Raw genomic sequence first — 22,256 nt, forward strand, 5'->3', positions numbered from 1 at the left:
AATTAAACCATTATAACTTATAACAGGGTTTTCATGGCCTCCTCGTTTCATATTCTAGGACAAATCTTTATAAATACTTCTTCCCTAGTGCTATAAGAGCATGGAATGGGTTGCCTGATCTCATATTTTTATCAGAGCTTAGATTATATATATAGATGTAGGTCTAGGCTAGCGCCTACAGAGCTATACTTGCTGTAGAATCAAGCTCAAGTTATAATTATTTTACAAAAAACATAGCCTAATAAAATATTCAGACACATACAATTAAAGAAAATGACAAATTTCATATTCCATATACCGTATAGAAATATGCTAAGACAAATTTGCAAAAGTGCTCCTTCCCTAGTATCAATTTGAGTCTGAATCATCAGTCAGAAAAAACAAAACACAACGAATTTGAATAGTTTAATACTTTAGTTATATCTGTGGCATTTTACGTCTCGAGAGACGATCTTTTCCCTTTGCAACTTCTTGTGTGACTAAAAAGGCCAATCCTTGATACACAGCTGCGATCGCAGGTTGGGAATATATAATCACCAGGCGCCGTTGCATTTTCACCCTTCTTTCTTTTTCTGTTGTGTATGACATCTGCAATCCGTGACCCTTCTTTTATGCTCTCTCTCCATGTGGATCTGTCCAGTGCCACCTCTTCCCAGTTGCCAGTGTCGATTTTGAAGAGCTTCATATCGCGTTTGCATACATCCGTATAACGTAAAAGTGGGCGACCAGCGGCTCTCCTGCCTTCTATTAGATCGCCATACAGGATGTCCTGTGGAAGTAATACTTTAGTTAATACTGTCATTAACATATATATGCATGACTAGATTTAACACACGAATACACGTAGGGTGTAATGATTTTATATTTTGAAGGAACGTCTCTAATTTATAAGATAAGATTTGATGTTACAGTTAATGCCTGGTAGGAACAACTGTTTGACCTAAAAACAATGTAAACAACACTGTTTAATGAAAATGATGACATTTTTTAAAGTTGCGTGAAAGCATTAAATAATCACTCATATAGATCTAATTGTTGCTTTGTATTTAGCAGCATTTTTTAAAAAATACTGCATGGTCATTGCATCATTAAAAAAAAATTTGACACATGTTACATTCAAATCCCCATTGTTGTTTTTCTCTTGTACACGTTGACCTACTTTACATAGACGTGATAATAAAATCGATCTACGCCTGCGCAGAAGGATATCTTTATACATTGGGCGATGTAGAATTAGGTCAATAGAATCAACGAATGAAATCAGCGTTTACATGTTGTTACCCTTGACATGATTGAACTTTTTCCGGTTCACACACACTCATGAATTACACAACAACTGTTTTGTTCGGACTACGTCTTACACCCGGTATCACTGAGTATCAGTGTCAGTGGAATAAAGTGTGCTTGATTCGTTCAACCGTGTAGAGAGAAAAGAACAACGTATTATAATTATTTTAACATAATTCTGGTAGGTATTTCGCATTTCTTTACAGAAGCTACAAATTAAAAGTTGTCGACCTAAACTAGACATCTATTCTATCTAAACTCTAGATCTAGATCTAGATCTAGATTCTAGAAATGTACTTTTAACTTGATTGTCTTGATTGACTTGATCTAAAAATAAATTTTAATATAGATTATAGATCTAGTTATAGACTAATAGAGTCTACATCTAGATCTAGAATTCTAGATTGACTAGATTAGATTCTAGATATAGATTCTAGATTATTATATTGAATAGTGACATATATATAATAATAATATAGATCTAGATCTAGTCCTAGTAGAGTCTAGAATTCCTAGCTATAGAACTATAGATCTAGATCTAGATCTAGAATTAATGATTAATGTTATTATTTATTATAAATAAAATAGATCTCTAGATTTAAATTGACTAGAATGTCTTGTCAAGATTGATGTATAATAATTCTTACACAGTTGTTTATCTAAAATCTAAATTCTAGATCTACTGATCTACTCTAGACAGGAGTATACACTCTAACTCTAGCCTAAACTAACTCTACTCACCTAGTCTAGGTCAAGTAATAGATAGACCAATTAGTCTATTAGATTCCATATGAAATCTAGTTAATATAAATTCATAAAATAAATCCAATGCTGAAGTCAAATTCTAAAGTTCTAAAATTAGCTACAAACAAAAGTAATAGAGTCTATACTTAGATATATGGTCTAGATCTAATTCATTCTAGATCTTGATCTAAATGTACAGTCTATTTGTACTCTTCAGGGCGTTTTTGTGACCTTTTTCAACGTGGGGAAAAAAATATTAAATTTCTTGTATTTTAACGTTTTTTATTAATTTATTAGTAGTTAAAAGTTAGGCAATCCATCACTGAGTATACCAGCACCTATTTTTTTTTTTTACACTGGTACTCTCAGTATCATTAATAATAATATTTTTTTTATATATTATAATCATAACTAATAGATCTATATAGTAGTGTATAGTTAAAGATCAAATTAAAAAAATTAAATTGAAATTAAAAATCCTAAGATTTGAACCCGGTACCCCATTCAAAAGCCAAACGCTTTACCGTTTGTCCACCTCACCAATCCAATCATTCAACCAATCAATGTTTTTGTTGTCTGCATTGTCATACATGCTTTTTTTTTTCTCTATTTCCACCCCTAGAACCTCAAACATTGGATACTACACACTGTAAGAGTCTGTTTAACTGTTTGTGGTGAGGAATGGCTTGCATCTCAACATTCATTTCTTGCCTGCGTAGTTCACAGCACCTGAAAACACTGCAGCCATCACTGTGCAGGAGCATGGTCTGTTACTTCAGCACCGACCTGAAGCCCAAGGCCCACACAGCTAACAGCAAGTACAAGGTGCTAGTGGTGGGTGGAGGCAGCGGAGGCTGTGCCATGGCAGCCAAACTCAGTTCCCTAGGGAAGGATTGTGCTGTGGTTGAGCCAAGTGATGTAAGTCTTTTTCAATATTTCTTTGTCTCTCTCTCTCTATATATATATATATATAGAGAGAGAGCTCTAACCATTGGGAGTTTGCCTCATATTTCTATACTGTAACCACCTGTGTTCCGTGCAAGAACCACCACTCCAGCTCCAGAACTTTAATGTCGGCCCCCCTTTGTGGAACGGCGTGGCGGCCCTTTTGGGCTGGGTTGCTGGCTTTTTTTCCATTCCCAACCCAAGTGAGATAAATAAATTTTAAAAAGCTGACCCAAGGTATCCTGCTGGGGCCTTGTTTGCTTCCCGTTCTTAGCCTATCTAGTTCTACTACTAGATGTTTTCACGCGGGCGCCACTATGAGGCAACAGGGGTTGAATCCTCAGCTACAAAATAACTAGAGTTGGCAGCATTATGTTGATACACTTGTGAGTTAAACATGATTATGCAATGGGCAATGATGCTCATATCTAGCCTGCTTTTAATCATTGAGGAGATTGGCAGGCTCGGCTTTACTTCTAGGTAACACAAGCTATAGCTTAGGATCTGCCAGAGATATTCAGAACTGACATATTATATATCTGGACTTATGAAAGACCCCATATCTCATATATTGCTCTAATTAGGGCCCTTTTCAAGTGTAATTATGACTGTTCCTACTGCCTGGTCGTGCGGTTTGCGCGCTGGACTGTCGTTTGGATTTATTAATGGTCCTTGGTTCAAACCCTTCCCACTCCCATCCCCGTAGTCCTGTGGGAGGTTTGGACTAGGAAGTAAACTATCAACTCTGAAGGAACATCCGAAACATGTAACACATTTTACAAACAAGCGACTGTGAGTTTCCATTACGTGTCGAGCTTTGGCCTATTATGACTCTTGACCAATGGAATGATTTTACCCAAAGGCTAGGAATGAAAGATGGCCATGACCCTTCACTGATCCCTCTGTCCTGACGTTCCCTTTCAATTATATAGTTCGTCCATCGTGATTCGATAATGACTACTTTTGTCATCCTGTGGTTGTGTGCCTTCTCATGTGGCATGTGAGCCCGGAATGTTCGACTGCACAATGGGCAGGTTAATCAGCTGGAGCTAATGTCCTTGGCTTGCTTTTTTTTTTATTCTCTGACGCTTGCAAAACTGCCAGCGCTGTTCTCTTGTAAACTGCAATTTGTGCGCCAGTTTTCACAGCGCAACGCCATGATGCTCTATCATGTGCTTAAGTCTCCCATGTGGCTTGGTCGATGCTGAAGGCTTTCAGAGAAGCTTGAAGGTGTCCTTGAAGCGTTTTCTTTGTCCACCTTGTGAGCCCTTTTCTTCCCTTAATTGGCCATAAAGGATTCGTTTGGAGATGCGGCGGTCTTCCGACCGTCTTCAATTCTGCAGATGTGGCCTGCCCATCGCAGGTGGAACTGCGCGTCAGGATCGTGTGGATGCTTTGCAGGCAAGCTCTTCGAAGGACTTCGGTATCGGGTATTTTTTCTTGCCATTTAACATTCAGTATTTTTCTGAGACAGGTCATGTAGATGTGGTTCAGTTTTTTTTGTGTGTGCATGTTTTCTAGATCTATATACTGTCCACGTTTCTGGGTCATAGATCGATGTAGGAAGGATGACAGCTCGATAGACACCTAGCTTTGTGTTTGTGGTGATACCTCGCCCTTCAATTGGATTTTATTAGACGATCATTTAATCACATCCCTTACCGTGAGATATTAAATGAACGAATTGCTTAAGTATTGACCTGCATTCAGTATGTTTGTAAATGCATTATTACCGTAGTCTGGAGTACCATCAACACTGTAAAATTTATTAAATCCGGTGCATTGGTTTTCCCAGTTAAAGACTGGCTTCTGTCTAACACACCTGTTTCTCCTGGCTGACGTGAAGGTGTGCATGTTCGCCACCCGGACCGCTGGAAATGAGTGTGTGCGTGTGTGTTTTTGCAGCACGGTGACCATGATTTGGTACTTATAATTTTCTGAATCCTCACATCTCTAGTGGGTAACAAAAAAAAAAAAAAAGAGTGGTTAACTTAGGTTTACCATTTTTCTAGCATGTAAAACCAAAAAAAAAAATAAAAATGCACCCTAACGTTCTGTTGACCCACTGTCAACACTAGATCCGAGTGCATGCACTTTGACCATTTTCTGATTCTGTGCATTGAGCTGATGGGTGGAAGGAATATAATTTGTTTTGTAAATGCTTGGAACCGTTATCAAAAATTTGTTGTTGTTTTACTTAAAAGCCTTTATTGTTGGAAAACGATTTACAGCCGACACTAAATCTTCGTGTTAGCTGTTGTACCGCATACCTTTTGCCGTATCTTTTGACACACAGACACAGCTACACCAGTGACACTATACAAATACGTGACAAGAGTTAAGGAAAAAACAACAACAACAATGCCTTATAAGTGAACTAGCCGTTTTTTTTTGTGTGTGTGTACTGTCTCTCTGCACTGGCGGATCCAGGGTGGGGGCGGTAGGGGCGATCGCCCCCCCCCCCCCCCAGCCTCCGAAAGGGACGGGGGCGGAAGAATTTTAGTAAAGAAATCAAACAATTTGTATACGAATTTATTAGTTATGTTAATAATATATACTAATTATTTATATTTCAACCTATTTTTTTTAGATTGTTTCACTCCCCTCTAGTTTGTTGGCCAATTTAGTGGGATGGGGAGGTGACGATGACATCAATCCCCCCCCCCCCCGCCACCATAAACTTTCGAAGGGGGGCGGTCCAATTTACTTGTAATATATATATTTATATATATGCTGTACGCGCATTTATGCTTAGGGTTAGGGTTTGGAAACAAATCGCCCCTCCCCACCCTCCAAAGTTCTGGATCCGCTAGTGTCTCTGTCTGTTAAGTCTAGATCCCGAAAACATTGTACTTATTGTACACGAAGTATTGTGGTCATAGGTTAGGGTTAGAATATAATTTAGTTTTGTCTCCTGTGACATATAAGCTCTATGTTCATGTGTGTGTGTTTGTGAGAGAGAGAGAGAGAAATGAATATTGCAAAAAAATAAATATTTTAAAAGTGTTACCTCTGCTATTTTGATTGCTTTGTACATTTTGGAAACAAACTGTTATAAATGCATGTCATGTTATAGCCCAGCTTTTTGTATCGTTTGGAAGTGAACTTGTCTTAGAAAGTTCCGAGTTTGGATTGCACACAATCTCGTTTCTCTATCGTTTTTTTTTTAATCTTCAAATATCTGGATTGTCAGTGCAGTATATACACTTTGGAAACGGCATCCAATAGTTGTCAGCCTCTTAATCGGGTAAACCAATAAATTGTTCATCTTAGAAAATAAAAAAAAAGGAAAGTTTCCTCTTTCAGACCTTGCGATCTATGGAGCAGATGATGCTAAAGTCATCTGTTTCTATGGCCAACGGTTAACGAGCAGGTGTCATTTGGCCAGCACAACAACAACCAACCGCCTTAAATTTCCCCAACTAAAGTCAGGTACCCATTAGAGTTGTGTGGACTCGGGGCACCTTAAAAATCCAATTTTCACCGAGATTCGAACCCAGGACCCCTGGTCGAAAGCCAAGCGCTTAACCACTCAGCCACCGAGCCCTCGTTCATCTTAGATTAGTTACAGATATTGAGAAAAGGAGAAAGGAGGATGTCCAAATTCTAAAGATACTTTACTCTCTACTAAAAATTTCAAGCAGCTTAATTCGAATTTTCGGGATTTTCTTGTGAGTGACACCGCGAACGAAAATAAACGTTTTTAACAAGACTCAATTACATTACATAGTATGGAATCGAATCTAACTTTAATGTTGATTGACGATGGACGTAACGACTTGGGAACAATGGCTAAAATACGATTTCCTGGCAAACTTCAGGCAGGGACATTTAATGTTTTGTTTTCTCATCGTTCCCAGGGCAGTACTTTAGATTAGCAGATACAAGAGTACGTTGATTGGAGGGGAAACGGGAAAGGGAGTTAAAGCACAACTTATCACCGTTATCTTGAGTGACTTCTCTCCCCATTACATGGATTTACCGGTACTAATGGGGTTTCCAGGTTTATCTTAGAGTGTGAGGACTATGTCCGTAGCACTTGGCGAGGTTCTCAACCACATGGCAATTCAGGTACCGCAACAAGGTCCAGTCTAAGAATGAATCAAGAACGACCTTTTTTTTTGGGGGGGGGGGTGGTCATACGTGTAGCTTACTGTACTCCCGAGAACACAGTTTAATGTTTACAATTTCAAAAGAATCATATGAGTCGTCACCACTTGGGAACTTTAGGGGGGGGGGTGGCTGTGCATGCCTTCTAATCTCTTCAAAGACTTGCTCCTAGTCATTAGGGATTCACTTATAGATCAAAACAAAAAAGGGTGATGGAAAGTGAATTCTTTTGTCAATGTTTTTTTTTTTTTCTAAATTCTCTTTTACTTCACGTTAGGGGAAAAGGGGGGGGGGGATTGACCTTGTCTTTGTCCCTATGGAGTAAAGAGAGACCTTAAGATAAAGCCGCATTTCTTACTACATATATGCTAGGACACATTACCATCAATGTTCTAGTCTACCCTATTATCATGAGAACTTGTTGTCTGGTTCAGCCGGGAAAAAACAAATGAATTAGAGCCCTAATTGACAAGCACGACTAGATTGACATGGATAGACATATGACGTTATTATCCAATTCTTGGAAGAAACGTCTTATTACAAAGCTTATATCAACTCTGTCTGTCTGGGGAAAGTTTGTAAACGGCATTTCTCCCACACCCAATCTCGGGTCAAGTTGAAATTTCGCACAATTATTTCTTACATCTGACAAAACAAAAATTATTTTTTTTAAAATTAACCAAGTGGTTAATTAGCTATTAGTATTTAATTATTTTGTTTACTATCGAACAAGGGAAAGAAATATTACTTGACTGATTTGATGGTATAAGTTGTATAAAGTCCCCTATATATTTTGCTTTCAAGTTTGAAACTAACAATAGATAACCATTAAATTATTCTATTTTCATAAACACTTTTCTAGTACAGTCGTTGGTGCGTTTGCTGGGGAGGCTAGATCCCCTGAGTTCGAATCCAGGACGTTCAACTTTTTAAAAAAATAAATACATTTAAAAAGCGATCACGGTAATATTCACGCAGATACCAGCTTTTATTTGCATATAGGTAAACCCGGCTTTGATTTGGGTCCTAGTTGACGAAGTTTGAGACTTCTGAACTCTCTGCCAGTCCACGTAATCACAATGTCACTTAAGGGACTAAAATATCCCAGCACTTAGCACTAATGTGTTTCAGTATCAGTCTTTATTTAACTTTTGATGTTCTGTCCTTTCTTCATTTATGAATGTCATAATCCTCTCGTCTCGATGAGACAGCAGTTCTGAACCGTGCCCTGTTTGTTCATGCATGACCATGACGATTGCTCTTCAGTACAGTACATGCTTAATGCGGGGTCACGGATTGTTCTCCCAAATTTTGACCTGGTTTCTACCGTCCAAACTCACGTATTTCACCCAGAGACCCAGATAACTGGATAACTCTAACTCGACTCTAAATGCATGCGTCGCGCTTTTTTCCCCCTCTTATTCACTCTCAATGTCACACGTCTGCTGTGTTATCAAGGTCGACACGTTTTTTTTTTTTTGTTTTTGTTTTTTTTGCTAAGAACGGCAAAGCAATTTTTTTTAGAACAGAAGAGCTGCACTACAACTGCAATACACACACGCCCTTCTGTTTATAACCTAATTCTCTTACTCGTGGTTACATCCGAATCTATACAGCCAATCCGAACTTACACACACACACACACACTATAAAAAGGGGGGATTATCATATGTTTGAACCCGGGCCCACGGGTACCTTGATACGCCGCTGATTTACCATACTTTATGCTGATATTGATATTCAATGTTCTCTTTAGGATTGTTGACTTTTTTTCTTTTATATATATATATATATATATATGGCGGGAAAACTATAAATAGCTAGCCTTTTTCGTATATCCGGTGTATAGAATTTAGAAAGTGTCGATAAATTATATTTGTTTTGTACAAGTCAGAGGATAACAATTTTAGCCCCCACAGAATCAGATGTTCTAAGCTCTCCCGTTTCTTGCGCAAAATGAGGCAGTCAATACAAGGCGAGCTCTTAACGAAAGGAGGTAATAATAGACGTTGATTAGAGTAATTTATACTTTTCAAACACCTATAGGCCAAAAATTCAAAGTTTGACTTTGACAGCGCATTATTTGATAATGGTTTGGCATAGAAAAGAAAATGAAGTATCAAAATCTTCTTTACTTAATGGAGTATATGGATGACTACTTATATTTGTACCCCTAACCTATATTTGTTACTATATTTAAGGTCAAAGAGGCCATGTGTCTTCATTTAGTCCAAACTATTTTTTTCACATATTGATTCCAAACACGAACTTTTATTCCAAACAGTCTCTATATGTTTGGCATTAATAAACTTAGATTTTAATTTTAAATTAATATTTACTAAATTTTAAGATCCTCAGGCATAGCCACACACATGAAATCATAAAGATGTTTTCAAATTATGTATAAATACGAACACAAAAGATAAAAATTTGAACACACTTATTGTGCCAAAATTAGGTCACTGGGATAGTGACTTCTACACTGACTTTTAGACTTATTTTATGTTTGCATGATTAGATGTGTGTTAAATATTTGTGTTTATTCATTTAATACATTTCTAATACAGATGATCTTTTGTAGTATAGTAGTATAATACATGCTAGGATGGCCATTCTTGCCTAAATAGCTGAATCCTCTATATTATCTCTCTATAAATCTAGATGTATCTAGTAGGCCTAGATCTAGGCATTTAACTTCATTCAATGTATCAAGCTCACTCTAAACATTTGCCCATTTATTCTCTATTTCTAAAAAAAAAGTATAAGATCATTAAAATTGATGTCTAAAACTGGTTGTTTGAAGTAAATTTTGGTAACTTTGAATCCAGAGTCACGGGTTCGAGCTTCGGTCGGCGCATTCCCTTATTTTCGAAGCATTTTAATTCGCTACTTTCTCTCTTAAAAACGTGGTCCCTGGTGCTGCTATCCATTTATGTCTACTATATGTATGTATTACATTTGTTTCAGCACCTAGCTTCAACTCTATGTCTACTATATGTATGTATCACATTTGTTTCAGCACCTAGCTTCAACTCTATGTCTACTATATGTATGTATCACATTTGTTTCAGCACCTAGCTTCAACTCTATATTTACGTTCACAGCTTAATAGCTCACACCCACTGAAGCTTCTATATGTCATGTGTTTATGTTGTCCACTTGTCATTCTGAGAGATACACAATTAGATAGAGCCATTGTTTGTCTAATACATGCCTAACGGCTGTCTGTGTCGGCTCTATTGAAGTTAGTGAATGGATGCTGCGAGATGGGGGAGGGGCTAGCTAGGGCTTGTAACCTTTGACCACTGGGGTGGTAATTTGCATATGGGCGAAATGACTCTGGGTCAGAAGAATGTTGTTTTGGACATTCCGATGGTCTAGACTAGAGGTTAAGTTCGCTTGGTGCGTTATCGCTAGGCGGTGGTGTCGAATCCAGAGTCACGGGTTCGAGCCTCGGTCGGCACATTCCCTTATTTTCGTAGCATTTTAATTCACTACTTTCTCTCTTAAAAACTTCGTCCCTGGTGCTACTATCCATTTATGTTTAATATATATATGTAATTTTGTGTTTGTATGGAATCAAACAACCTGGCCTATGAATCAAATAAATCAGCTCCAAAAACAAAATAAACATTGCCGGGCTCATTAGCATAGACTTAGCAAATAAAAAAAATATACCTTAACCCTAGGAAGAGGTAAAGTCATCCGGGTAACATAGGAAAAAACAACAACCTGACTTACAAATTTGAAGTTGGGTCAGAATCATTGGAAAATGGGACACGCACATTATACAGCGCCATAGTTTCGTATTAAATATCAAAATAAAGATGTAATGACCACACAAAAAACAGCGAGTTGCACGGATTCATGCAATGTCCGAATAAAATAAACTACTCTAGTTATTTACAGTTATAAAATACAACAGTGAGACGTGGGCAAGTCACAGGGAGTCTTTAAGTTCTACAAGTCCTTTTCCACCTAAACATTAGTACAGACCACCGACACACTCTAAAGTGTCACTCCAGGTCCTAAATACAGTTCACTGCACGAATGACGGCTCTTAGTCCCAGACGGCTCAGACTTCCCTAACCTGTAGATCACTTCATCTACAACAGTCCTTCCTCTTGACTCAACGTGTCTTCTGCTACTCGTGTTGAAAGGTGCTCTGATGCGCACCTCCAGTGTCGGCGCGGGAGCGGAGTTACAACAAGGATTTCAGTATTCAGGAAACATTAGACTTTCACTCTGTCTTCTAACACAGCAGTATACCGTCTAGGTATTGCCTGTAGGACAAAAACAAAGACTTATAAAGTTTTAGTATTTCTCATGCAAGGAAATGGGTTTACATGTCCGCTACTGCTGCTTATGCTATGTAATGGAGGACCTCCTTTGGAGGTGTCGATTAGAAGGCATACTTTATAATTATCAGCTAATTAAGTGTCTGACACAGCAGGCAAGCAACGTGTACACTCGTTTGAGTTTGTTACCATTAATTGTAAAGTGGGTCAAAATGTGTGCATAGTTAACGCAGCTTGCACTGCTATTAGGCTGTATGGGATTAAGTCATCTATTTTGGACGAAAATTTTGCCCTCTTCAAAGCGAACCTGGAAGCTCAGTTTGTTTGTTTTTTAATTTGAAAAGCATTTTTTTTTTTAAATAATCTAGTTGTACGTGCCTTGACATTCCCCCCCCCCCACACACACACCTTTTTCTACCCTCATTATGAGTCTGGTTGGGTTGACTAGTAAAGTTCTCCTTTCAGACCTTGCGATCTATGGGGCAAGTGATGTAAAGGTCATCTGCTTCTGTGGCCCATGGTTAACGAGGGTGTCATGTGGCCTGCACAATGACCAACCGCCTTTACATTTCCCTAACTAATGTCAGGTACCCATTAGAGCTGGGTGGACTCAGGGCGCCCTAAAGATCCCAAAATTTAAAATCCCAGTCTTCCACCAGGATTCGAACCTGGGTCCCTGATTCAGAAGCCAAGTGCTTTACCACTCAGCCACCTTGTCTCCTGAGTGGACTAGATGTCCGTAAAACAGGAGGACAAGTCTGACCACCTGGAGTTGTCTTTGTGACTTGTTTCTGTGTGCTCTATTCTTCTACCTTGACTCACTCAGAAAGTAACAGTTAATTCATTACCTAGTAAAAAATGCTATGTTAACTTATAATAAATGTAGATGTTTTACATGTTTCGGATGTTCCTGCAGAGTTGAAGATAATTTATTTCCTAGTCCAAATCTCCTGCAGGACGATGGGGGATGGGAGCGGGCAGGGTTTGAACCCGGGACCACCGATAAGTCCAAACAACAGTCCAAAGCGCAAACTGCTGGACAAGGCAGCCATATATTTATTATAATGCTATGTTAACCTATGTATATACCATCATTCTCCTTATGATTTTGTGTTCTATTTAGTTTAGTTTTGTAAGTTTCTAAATCTTTGGCCATTATCCATGTCTGTACTTTAAGCATGTCCTTTTTGGTCTGTTTGGGCACCACACATGATCTGTCAATCATCTTTGTCTTTTTCCCTGACTAAAGTTTCTCTCAATGACATACCCCATGTTGTCTTCCCATCACTTTCTCTCAGAAACAAGCAAACAAAATGCTAGACAATGTTTAATTCTGATACATCATTATGTCAAGTAACAAGTATATCTAAACCTTTTCTTCTTTTTATTCCACAGATGCATTACTATCAGCCAATTTGGACATTGGTAGGTGCTGGGGTCAAAGGGTTTCAGTCTTCTGTGAAACCCACCAGGCAAGTGTTGCCTCAGAGCTGTGAGTGGATCCAAGACAAGGCCGTCAAGTTTGATCCTCAGAACAATCTAGTGGAGTTGGGCTCTGGAGAGAAGGTTTTTATTGTTTTCTGTTCAACTCCCCAGTCTTTCCATAACACAAGTTTTAATGATTTTTAAAAGACTAAGACTGTTTTATTGATCCTTATGGAAATTTGTTGCGTTTACAAGGACTCCTTACTCATATAAAGATAACACAACAGAAACATGCACATAAATAGAAGAGACACAACATAAACCGTTCATTCAGTTACACATGCTTTTTGGTCCTTTTCATGTTTCCTGATCAACGAATCAACCATCTAACAAATTTTATAAATTGTGTTTTTTTAAAAAGAATATTATATATTTCTTTTTTTTTTTTTTAGGTCTCTTATGATTTTCTAATTGTTGCCTTGGGAATACAGCTGGATTATGGAAAGGTATTTCTTGTAAATTATTTACTTAAATGTAGTTACATATACATTAATATTTAATATACTTTAATACTACACATAATCTCATATTTAAAAAATAATTTCTTAAAGTTTATTTTTGTACTAAACTTTTTCCTCATTAGGTAAAAGGTTTGATAGATGCATTGGAAGAAGACCCCGCTGTTGCATCCAACTACCACTTTAAATGGGTCAACAAGACTTTCCCAGCATTGCAACAGTTCAACGGTGGAAACGCCATTTTCACATTTCCCAACACGCCCATCAAGTGTGCAGGAGCCCCACAGAAAATTATGTACTTGGCAGAAGAGTACTTCCGTATGGTAATCAAGTTTCTTGTTTTGTTACAAGCAATGTGTCCATCCTTCATTCATCTGGTAGTGCTAGAAAGTGGGGGTGGAACGGCGGCTGAGTGGTTATGCACTTGGCTTCTGAAACTGTGTCTTGGATTCAAATCTCGATGAAGACTGGGATTTCAAATTTCTGGATCTTTGGGCATCTCTGAGTCCACCCAGCTCTAATGGGTACCTGACATTAGTTGGGGAAAAGTAATGGCAAATGGTCATTGTGCTGACCACATGATATCCTTGTTAACCATAGGCCACAGAAACAGTTAACTTTTATATCATATGCCCTATAAACCACAAGGTCTGAAAGGGGAACTTTACTTTACTAGCATACCTATGCTTCCAGAAGCTAAGCAGAATGAAATTTTCATGTATTCATGTTTTGTACTCACTGTGTGCTCCATGTGACTATGACTCTTGCCTCACCGTGGAACATATCCTCATTGACTGCCCCAGATACCAGGATGTCAGGGAGAAATATTTTAGAGCCACTAACTTAAAAACACTATTCCACAATGTCGACCCTGCGAAGGTACTGGGCTTTATTCGGGAAGTGGGGTTGTCTACGAAGATCTGATTTATGAATTTGTGAATATGTACTATTTACATTAGATTTTTACCAAATTATTAAATTTTTACTACCTTTACTATTTTAACTGTGAATAGACCTTGATTTTAATGATTTAACTGTATTGAATTTAGCTCTTGTTATGTAGAGAGAGAGTAGTCCTTAAGGGAATGCAGGCACGACATGGCCTAAATTGTTCCGATGTGCCTAAAATCAAAATCAAATCAAATCAAACCATGTGACTAAAACCAATCTTTTTGTTAGTCTTGGTGGTTGTTGTTGTTTTTCTTTTTTTGGTAATAGAAAATCTTTTCTATTTTAAAACAGACTGGAGTTCGAGACAAAACTAATGTGATTTACAATTCATCCCTGGGTGTTATATTTGGAGTGAAGAAGTACGCTGAAGCCTTACAGAAAGTAGTAGAGAAGAGGTATAGGCTTCTAGCTCAATAAGATTGTGCTATTTGTTTTTGTAATGATTTCTTTCAATATTTTTTTTAAAATGCTATCATTCTTTATTTTCATATTTAACGTTGGACTAATCTTGTTTTCATATAGCTGCTGTGTTGGTATTTCAATTCTCTTATTAACAGAAAAAAAAATTAAATACTTTTACATGAAAGAATATTTATCATCAGAAATGATTATTTTGGAGAAAATCTTTTTGGTATTGTTTTGTACAATAATCTATCAAAGGCCTATTATTTAACTGTTAGCTTTATTTGCAAGATCAGTCGTTTATATGAACTATAGATTGAAGGGGAGAGGAGGATACACCAGAGCAATCTTTAGATAGTGAAAGTATTTATGTAGGCAAGTGTATCACAATGTCTGAATGTTTGTCTTACAGAAACATCAAAGTGAATTACAAACACAACCTTGTTGAGGTGGACCACAAGAACAGGACGGCCATCTTTGAAAAGTTGGATGATAATAACAAACAGGTCCCTTTCCAGGTAAACATAGTCCAAGATAAACAATGTCTATTTACAGACGCAAAGAAATTAGAGCTACTAATGTTTTTTTGAATCAAACTAAACTTAATGCTAAAGCATACAGAGTCTCCATACAAGTATAATGTCATTCTAAAATTAAATTTAAATGGAAGTATGTTAACAGAAATTTTTGTATAAACTGTTTATATGCTCAAACCCTTCTTGCTGTGCCATTAAGACCACTTCCATTATTCTTTCCTTAACCTTACGCCAACGGTTCTCAACCTTTTACTCGGAGACCCCCATTATACGTCAGAATTAGTGTCTCAGAAACTATTAGGCAAATTTTCTCACAGTTTTTCCCTGGAAATTAAATGATCCGGCATTTACCAGTCTGCCAGAAAAAAGTTTCATCTAAGTGAATGTGTGTCCAAACTTGCTCTGATGTAGATGACTATGCTTGTCTTTGTTGTCTAGTAATGTTGATATATATAAATATATATATATATATAAAGATTAACTAAAACAAATGTCTATTTTAAATGGATCTATAAAATTGTTGCATATTATCTTTATAAATAACTATGTAACTCTATATAACAATTCATAGGCTCATTACAACTTATTCCATGGAGGACATCGTTCCGACCACAGCTAATGCCCATGTATTCATCTCATTTCCATAAGATGATTCATAGTCACTTCGCAACTGAAGGGGGCCATAACTTAACATAGTTTTTAAAAAAATGTTACGGTTTTCTTGATTTCATTTTAATTTCCAAGCTCTTGAGAATTTTCCTCTGTTATCATAACAAAAATTACAATGTCACAATCTAGATGAATTTGCATCTTTTTATGTTAAGTTGTCTCAATCTTGTTTAGTGCTAATCACATTTGTTTTGTTTTTTTAAATTTAATGCAACTATAAAAATCATAAATTGGAGTTATAATTAATTATAATGGGATTATTGAGATAGTAAAACATCCACTCTACTCAGAAATAGTTTAGATATAAATGCATAATTTATAACATTTCTACAAAAAAATAAATATACATGCTTTAAAGGACTTGAATGATCCTTTCTCTTCCCTGTCAGTATGATTTCCTCCATGCTACACCCCCAATGTCCTGTCCTGATGTCCTGAAACAAAGTCCACTGATCAATGACGGAGGCTGGGTAGATGTGAACAAGTACACTCTACAGCACAACAAGTTCCCCAATGTGTTTGGCCTCGGGGACTGCACCAGCCTTCCCACGTCAAAGACAGGAGCTGCAGTGGGTGAGTTTCATTTTTTGTTGTCTTTAATTACACATTACAACATACCCCTACCAACAAAAAAAAATAAATAAAGGACTTTACCATAATCATTTGAACAATAGGTAAAAAAAACAACACAAAAAAAAAACAATGGTTTGAAAATAAGGTTTAAAAAAAACAGACAAATCGGTAAGTTTACTATATTAACAAATTTCTGAGCACAGTATTTACTAAGATTATTAGTAGCTCATAGAAATAATGTAAAAAGGTAAAATATTTTTTTGGTTAAGCATTGTTCATATTTTTATAACCCTTGTTACAAATAGTAAAAAAGCTTTATTGGCATGGTAAAGCCTAGGATTTTTTACCAGGTACCTGATTAAGTTTTTAGTGTCCAAGGGTATAGCTAGAACCATTAGCTTATTTATTAAAGGGAAAAAAATCTAATTTTTTTTTATGACATGGGAAAAAATCTAGTCAACTCTTGTTGAATAATTAAGGTCAATAGTGTTAACTAACTCAAGAAATATCTTGACTGCACTTGTTTGTTTTGTTTTTAAGTAGAGAATCAATGTGACATCACTGTTTCAGAACTTTCTCATAATTTTGAGTTAACACTGGACTTGTACATTGAAAATATAAATAGGAGCATCCCACTTAATTAGGAGATGAAAAAGGTGGTTTGCTTATTTGGTACTGCTAGCTTAGCTTAACAATTATAATCTTTGTGCTTATTCATTATTTGGATTTGTGAAAGTATTTAAAGGATTTATGGATTAAAGTGCACTGAATTTTAGTCCTGCAATTGTTTGCACTTTATTCTGTTTCAAGTCAAGTTTGATTATATAAGGACATGAATTTTTAGGAAAGATAGGGCAGATAATCATGGAGGAGTTCTTTTAGCTATAAAAAAAAACAACACTCTTATAGCAGAAGAAATTACCATACTTAACGCAAAAAATATAGAATCAACATTTTGTAAAATCTACACCACCTCAACACCCCTAATAATAGGCAGTATTTACAGACCAGGGCCGGTCTTAGGCCACTGCAACCTATGCAGTCGCAGTGGGCCCAGTGCTTTCATAGGCCCCGCGCTAATTCAAGGTGTAATTATTAAATTGCAAAAATATATACGAAAAACTCATGGAAATCTCCTGAATTTATTAAAATCTCCTGAAAACTCTTAAAAATCTCCAAAAATCATCTTCTTTTTTGAAGTAACGTTTGTATCATATAAGATAAACCACTGGAATTAATTATTGCAACTAGAATATAATCAATTACAGTATTATTATCTGAATTAATTGGGAATGGGGTCTATCCTCTGGATAACTGATTGGGAAATATTATAAACGGTGGGCACAACATGGCCTAAAAGTGCTAATGTGCCAAAAAAAACAAAACATAAAATATATTATAAACGGTCCATTTTACCGACATTGTAAAGGGAATTCATATTGGTGTATGGAAATAAAATTCAAGTAAAATATACATAAGAACAAAGTGTTATACATAGTAGCCTAGCTTTATTGAGAGAAATATCACTGTACGGATTAACAGCGTTCTGCTGTAAAATAAACACCTTTAATGCTCATATTCAATTCAATAAGTTAACCTGGAGTGAGTCTGCAATGAAATTTTGTGTTTTATGTGTTTGGTTGTTAACCTTAGTTCAGAAACTGGTTGTTGCAATTAGACTATATCTACCTCCAGCTTTAGTTTTATTTTATTTTATTTCTAGCGGCCCAGTGTGGTATTTTACACAAGAATCTTTTGCAAGTGATGAAAGGCGACTGTGCAACACCGTTGGTAATTAAAGACATAATTTTCTCTTTACATGGCCAAGTTATTATGATGAAAAATCCCTTTGGTTCTCTGTTTATACACACAATCGTCAGTAGAGATGTTGAATAGTTTATTTTGGTAACTATTCCAGTATGATGGCTATACATCCTGCCCGTTGATCACCAGCAAGTCAACATGTATCCTGGCTGAGTTTGACTATGATGGCAAGCCGCTAGAAACACTTCCCTTCAATCAAGCCAAAGAGATGAATCTAACCTACAATATGAAAGCTTACATTATGCCTGAGATTTACTGGAAAATTATGATGAAGTGAGTTTTGAACAATAGAATATTTTTTTAATCTTCTCTGTAACTTGATCTAACAAAATCACTGATAAATTCTTGAAATCTTTTTAAAAAAATTATGTAAAAACATTGTCGGATAGAAATGATAGGGTATAATTTTTGGGTTTGAAATAGCCCAGACCCAAATCAGGAAAAATTAAGGACTTTTAACTATGGATGTCTACCTGTTGGTGTGGTATGCACTCTGAGCTGTCGTCTCTTTGGTCCTGGGTTCAAACCCACCCTGCTGCCTTCCTCCACCACCGAATGTGGTTCAGGCTAGCATTTCATTATCATCAATTCTTAATTAACATCCCAAACATTTAAAACAAACAATAAATGAGTCATTTCCATTCAATGCTTGGGTTAACATATTTGGATTAATGTTTTGTTCATAGCAAGCATTCCCTCAGACAGGCTCCTGTAACTGAATTGGTGCAAAGCAAATTTCATAGCCTTCTTTGTGTCACTTCAGCAAAGTTGAGACACATCCTCCCTTTGTGTAAGGCCAGGGGTATATATTGTATCATAAGACAGCAGGAGCCCAAAACACCATTTTATATACATTATCCTCTTTCATTGGTTACATTTTTTTTCTCAGAATCGTGCTAGTGATTTTTGTAAACTTTCATCACATTGGATGTATTTTTGATTTGATCAAATTTATATCTCCAAATTCAAAAGCCAAAGGGGTTTTGAGTTTAAAATATATATATATGGTGCTTTTTTTGTAAAACAAAAAAATAGGTGTCAGTACTCAGTGATCGATTGCCTAATTTTTAACTACTAATAATCAATAATAAACATTAAAATACAAGAAAAGTAATCATTTTTTGCCCAGGTTGAAAAAGGTGTGTACCGTCATAAAAAAAGCACTATATATATATATTTATATAAATATAAATAAATATAAATATACTTTCCGTCCTCTAGCATAGCAACAGTAATTATAAATTAGTTACTCTCCTCCACAGAGGAAGATGGAATGGCCCAGCTACATTTAGGAAAATGTTGAGGCTAGGACTCATTCGCTCCAAGAAGATTGAAGTATAAACAGACATTGACATTTAGTTACGGTAATTTTGTTTTTTGGTGTGAACTGTTGATTTTAAAAGTTTTAGAAAGAGTCTTGTATTGTGAGAGGGTACTGGAGAAAACTATGGTTGAAAGACATATTTGTTGTGTATACCAATACTAGGTCGGTATATGCTATTAAAGAGATTTACAGCCAAATATTGCATTACAGAACTTACAATAATAATTATTTTATTTCTGTTTTTAGACATTTCAACAATATTGTCATTGTTACTGGTGATGGAGTGGCATGATGATATTGTTTTTTATAAATGCTGTAGTTTTAACTAATTGACTGCTCTCTGCTGAAAGTGCTAATCATTGAGAGATTAGTATTTTAATAAATGTTTGCTTGTAAATGAAAAAGATTTTTAGTCAGAGCCAATATTCTTAATTATTTATTCTTGAGGGTGCAGATTCATCCCACAGAAATATCTTCCTTTGTGCCCAGCGGTAAACTCAAGTCATTTTGAAAATCTCAATTTATTTACATTTGTATAGATGTGCTTAAAGTTTAATTTTAATTTTTATGATGTTGAGAATGTTTTTGTATTGTGGTAATGTTAGGATTTATCTAGAGCTTTGTTGTCACTTGAAGTGCTGTATTCTTCTTTCAATTTTAGACTCAAAGACAATCCTTTGTAATTATTATAATTTAGCTCTCCGAGAAAGTTGTTTTGTTTTAAAGTTATAAAGTCTTCATTTTGTTTGATAACTCAATATAAATACCTGCTAATATAAATTTCCATTTTGTTGTTGTTGTTACTTGTTTGTTGTTTCTTTTGTTTTTTTATCTTTATTCTTCATTAAGATTTGATCTGCACAAGCAACTTGTTGATAAAGGGAATAAGTAAAAAGTTGGGCTTTCATTGATGCCAAGTAAAATGGCCTCAGCTGTATGTGTGTGGAAGGTCTCAATATGCTATTTGAGTTAAAAGATAGACCTGACATTGTTTTAAAACTTTTTTTGATATTTGTTCTGATTTGTAGATAAAAGAGCAAAATGACCTTTCCTTTCATGTTTGGAAATTAGAGGATCTTCTGACTTAATGAAAAACAATTATTTTTTTTTTAGTTTCAGTTGGTATTTATGTGTGCACCAAGACAAAAGATCTAGACAAATTTTTCATCTAGATTTATGAAAGCAAGAAAATCACAATTGTTGCTTTCCATTGGGCATATGTTCAATAATTACTAACATCTTGGTTTAAAACATTTTTTTTTTATTAATGTAAGTTGATAGAAAATATTTTTTCCTTTGTATAGGTACTAAAAAGTCAGCAATTTTTTTTTATTTGCCTCCAGTTTTTAAGAATCATTTTTTTTTTCGTACAATGTCATTCTTTATACCAAGTGAATATTTAATATAAAACTATCACTAAAAGTGGGGAGGATTTATTTTGTTGGAGTCTTAAATTTTATTTTCACTATTGTGGTTGTTTCTTGTATTGTGTAGCTGCTTGAAGATTGAACTTGAAGTAAGTGGTCTTAGCTGTACCCACAAGGTTTCTTAGATACTTTCATTGCAATTTAGATCGCCTGGAAAAGTAATTTTAGAAAAGTCCTTAGCTGGTAGATTTTACTCTGATTCTAGCTTCTTGTTCGGCCAAGTATAGATTGTTGCAACAAGTTAAGTAATCTGTTTTTGTCCTTTACAAAGAGTGGCTTCCATAGAATGTTCGATTACTAAATTCACATAATTTTTATTTGAATAGATGGATGAGAATTTAAATATTACCCGTCTCTCAGCAAAGTATGCAAATCTTAATTGGTTCTGTGTATTTAAGTAAAATACTGCACTCATCCTTAATATTTGGATTTGAAGACGATGCCTTATTAGCTGGATGAGGCAAACATTAAATATAGTCCAAAGAATCTTCTCTTGATTTGTTTGATAGTGTTCATTCCATTAAATTCTATTTCTTTGTGATCTTTTTAGCTCTTGTGATATGAAGGGAGAGAAACCTTTGAAGGATTATGGGCACGACATGGCCTAAATTGTGCTGATGTGCCAAAAACTAAAACAAAAATATATAATTTGTCGAATATGCTTAACTGCTTCATTGGGAAGCTATTCGATGATGTTCTAATGAAAGTTTTTAAATCAGACTAATTAAAAGCAGCATAAATCTGTTTTGTAAAATATTTTTTTACTTTTCAATGTTAAAAATCGATATTGAATTTAACTGTATTAAAAAAAAAAGGATAGAATTTGAATAGTTGCCTTATCATGCGTTATGCATTCTGGACTGTTGCTCTGTTGTCTTAATGGTCCTGAGTTCATACCCTGCCCATTGCCATTTTTCGTTGTTTTGGGGTAGGCCAATATGATATATTTAAGATTCATAAGGTTGATATTAAAAAATGATTTTCAAAAATAAGTAATGAGAAATGACAGCAGATAAATACCCAGTTTTTGAAATCATTTAGCTCCAGTTGAAGAGCATGAGTTCACTGATTAGTATTTAGTGGATTAAACAAATTAGGGTACAGTGCCATGTCTTATGCATCTTGTAAATTATGAGATGGCATGATTTCTTTTAAGGCACTTCAGTGTTGTTTTTCTTTAGTGGTCTGTTAAATTTGTGAATTATCCTTTGAAAAGGATGCAC

The 22,256-nt window shown here is 35.8% G+C and overlaps 1 protein-coding gene and 1 long non-coding RNA gene across 2 annotated transcripts; one reads left to right on the forward strand and one right to left on the reverse strand.

Annotated features, from left to right (window-relative positions):
- Window positions 1-392: 392 nt before the first annotated feature.
- On the reverse strand, window positions 393-4,816 carry LOC129923902 (uncharacterized). Its single transcript, XR_008775852.1, has 2 exons — window positions 4,710-4,816; window positions 393-769 (listed from the first exon to the last, which is right to left on the reverse strand). It is a non-coding gene; the product is annotated as an uncharacterized LOC129923902 (long non-coding RNA).
- On the forward strand, window positions 1,312-21,913 carry LOC106071872 (sulfide:quinone oxidoreductase, mitochondrial-like). The gene is made up of 11 exons (XM_013232091.2): window positions 1,312-1,468; window positions 2,654-2,949; window positions 12,780-12,950; window positions 13,262-13,315; window positions 13,453-13,650; window positions 14,570-14,673; window positions 15,093-15,198; window positions 16,275-16,458; window positions 18,182-18,249; window positions 18,377-18,555; window positions 19,545-21,913. The coding sequence occupies exons 2-11, from the start codon at window positions 2,713-2,715 to the stop codon at window positions 19,621-19,623; spliced, it is 1,380 nt and encodes a 459-aa protein (XP_013087545.2). The 5' UTR covers window positions 1,312-1,468; window positions 2,654-2,712; the 3' UTR covers window positions 19,624-21,913.
- The last annotated feature ends 343 nt before the right edge of the window (window positions 21,914-22,256 follow it).

Source organism: Biomphalaria glabrata, chromosome 18 (genome assembly GCF_947242115.1).
Source record: "Biomphalaria glabrata chromosome 18, xgBioGlab47.1, whole genome shotgun sequence".
In the NCBI taxonomy this organism is placed as follows: domain Eukaryota; kingdom Metazoa; phylum Mollusca; class Gastropoda; family Planorbidae; genus Biomphalaria; species Biomphalaria glabrata.

Excerpts from the sequence above, each read along its gene's own strand:
- LOC106071872 (XM_013232091.2), top strand. The coding sequence starts at position 2,713 with ATGGCTTGCATCTCAACATTCATTTCTTGCCTGCGTAGTTCACAGCAC. Across the intron at positions 14,674-15,092 it reads CAGAAAGTAGTAGAGAAGAG|AAACATCAAAGTGAATTACA; the intron begins GTATAGGCTTCT and ends TTTGTCTTACAG. Across the intron at positions 16,459-18,181 it reads AAAGACAGGAGCTGCAGTGG|CGGCCCAGTGTGGTATTTTA; the intron begins GTGAGTTTCATT and ends TTTTATTTCTAG.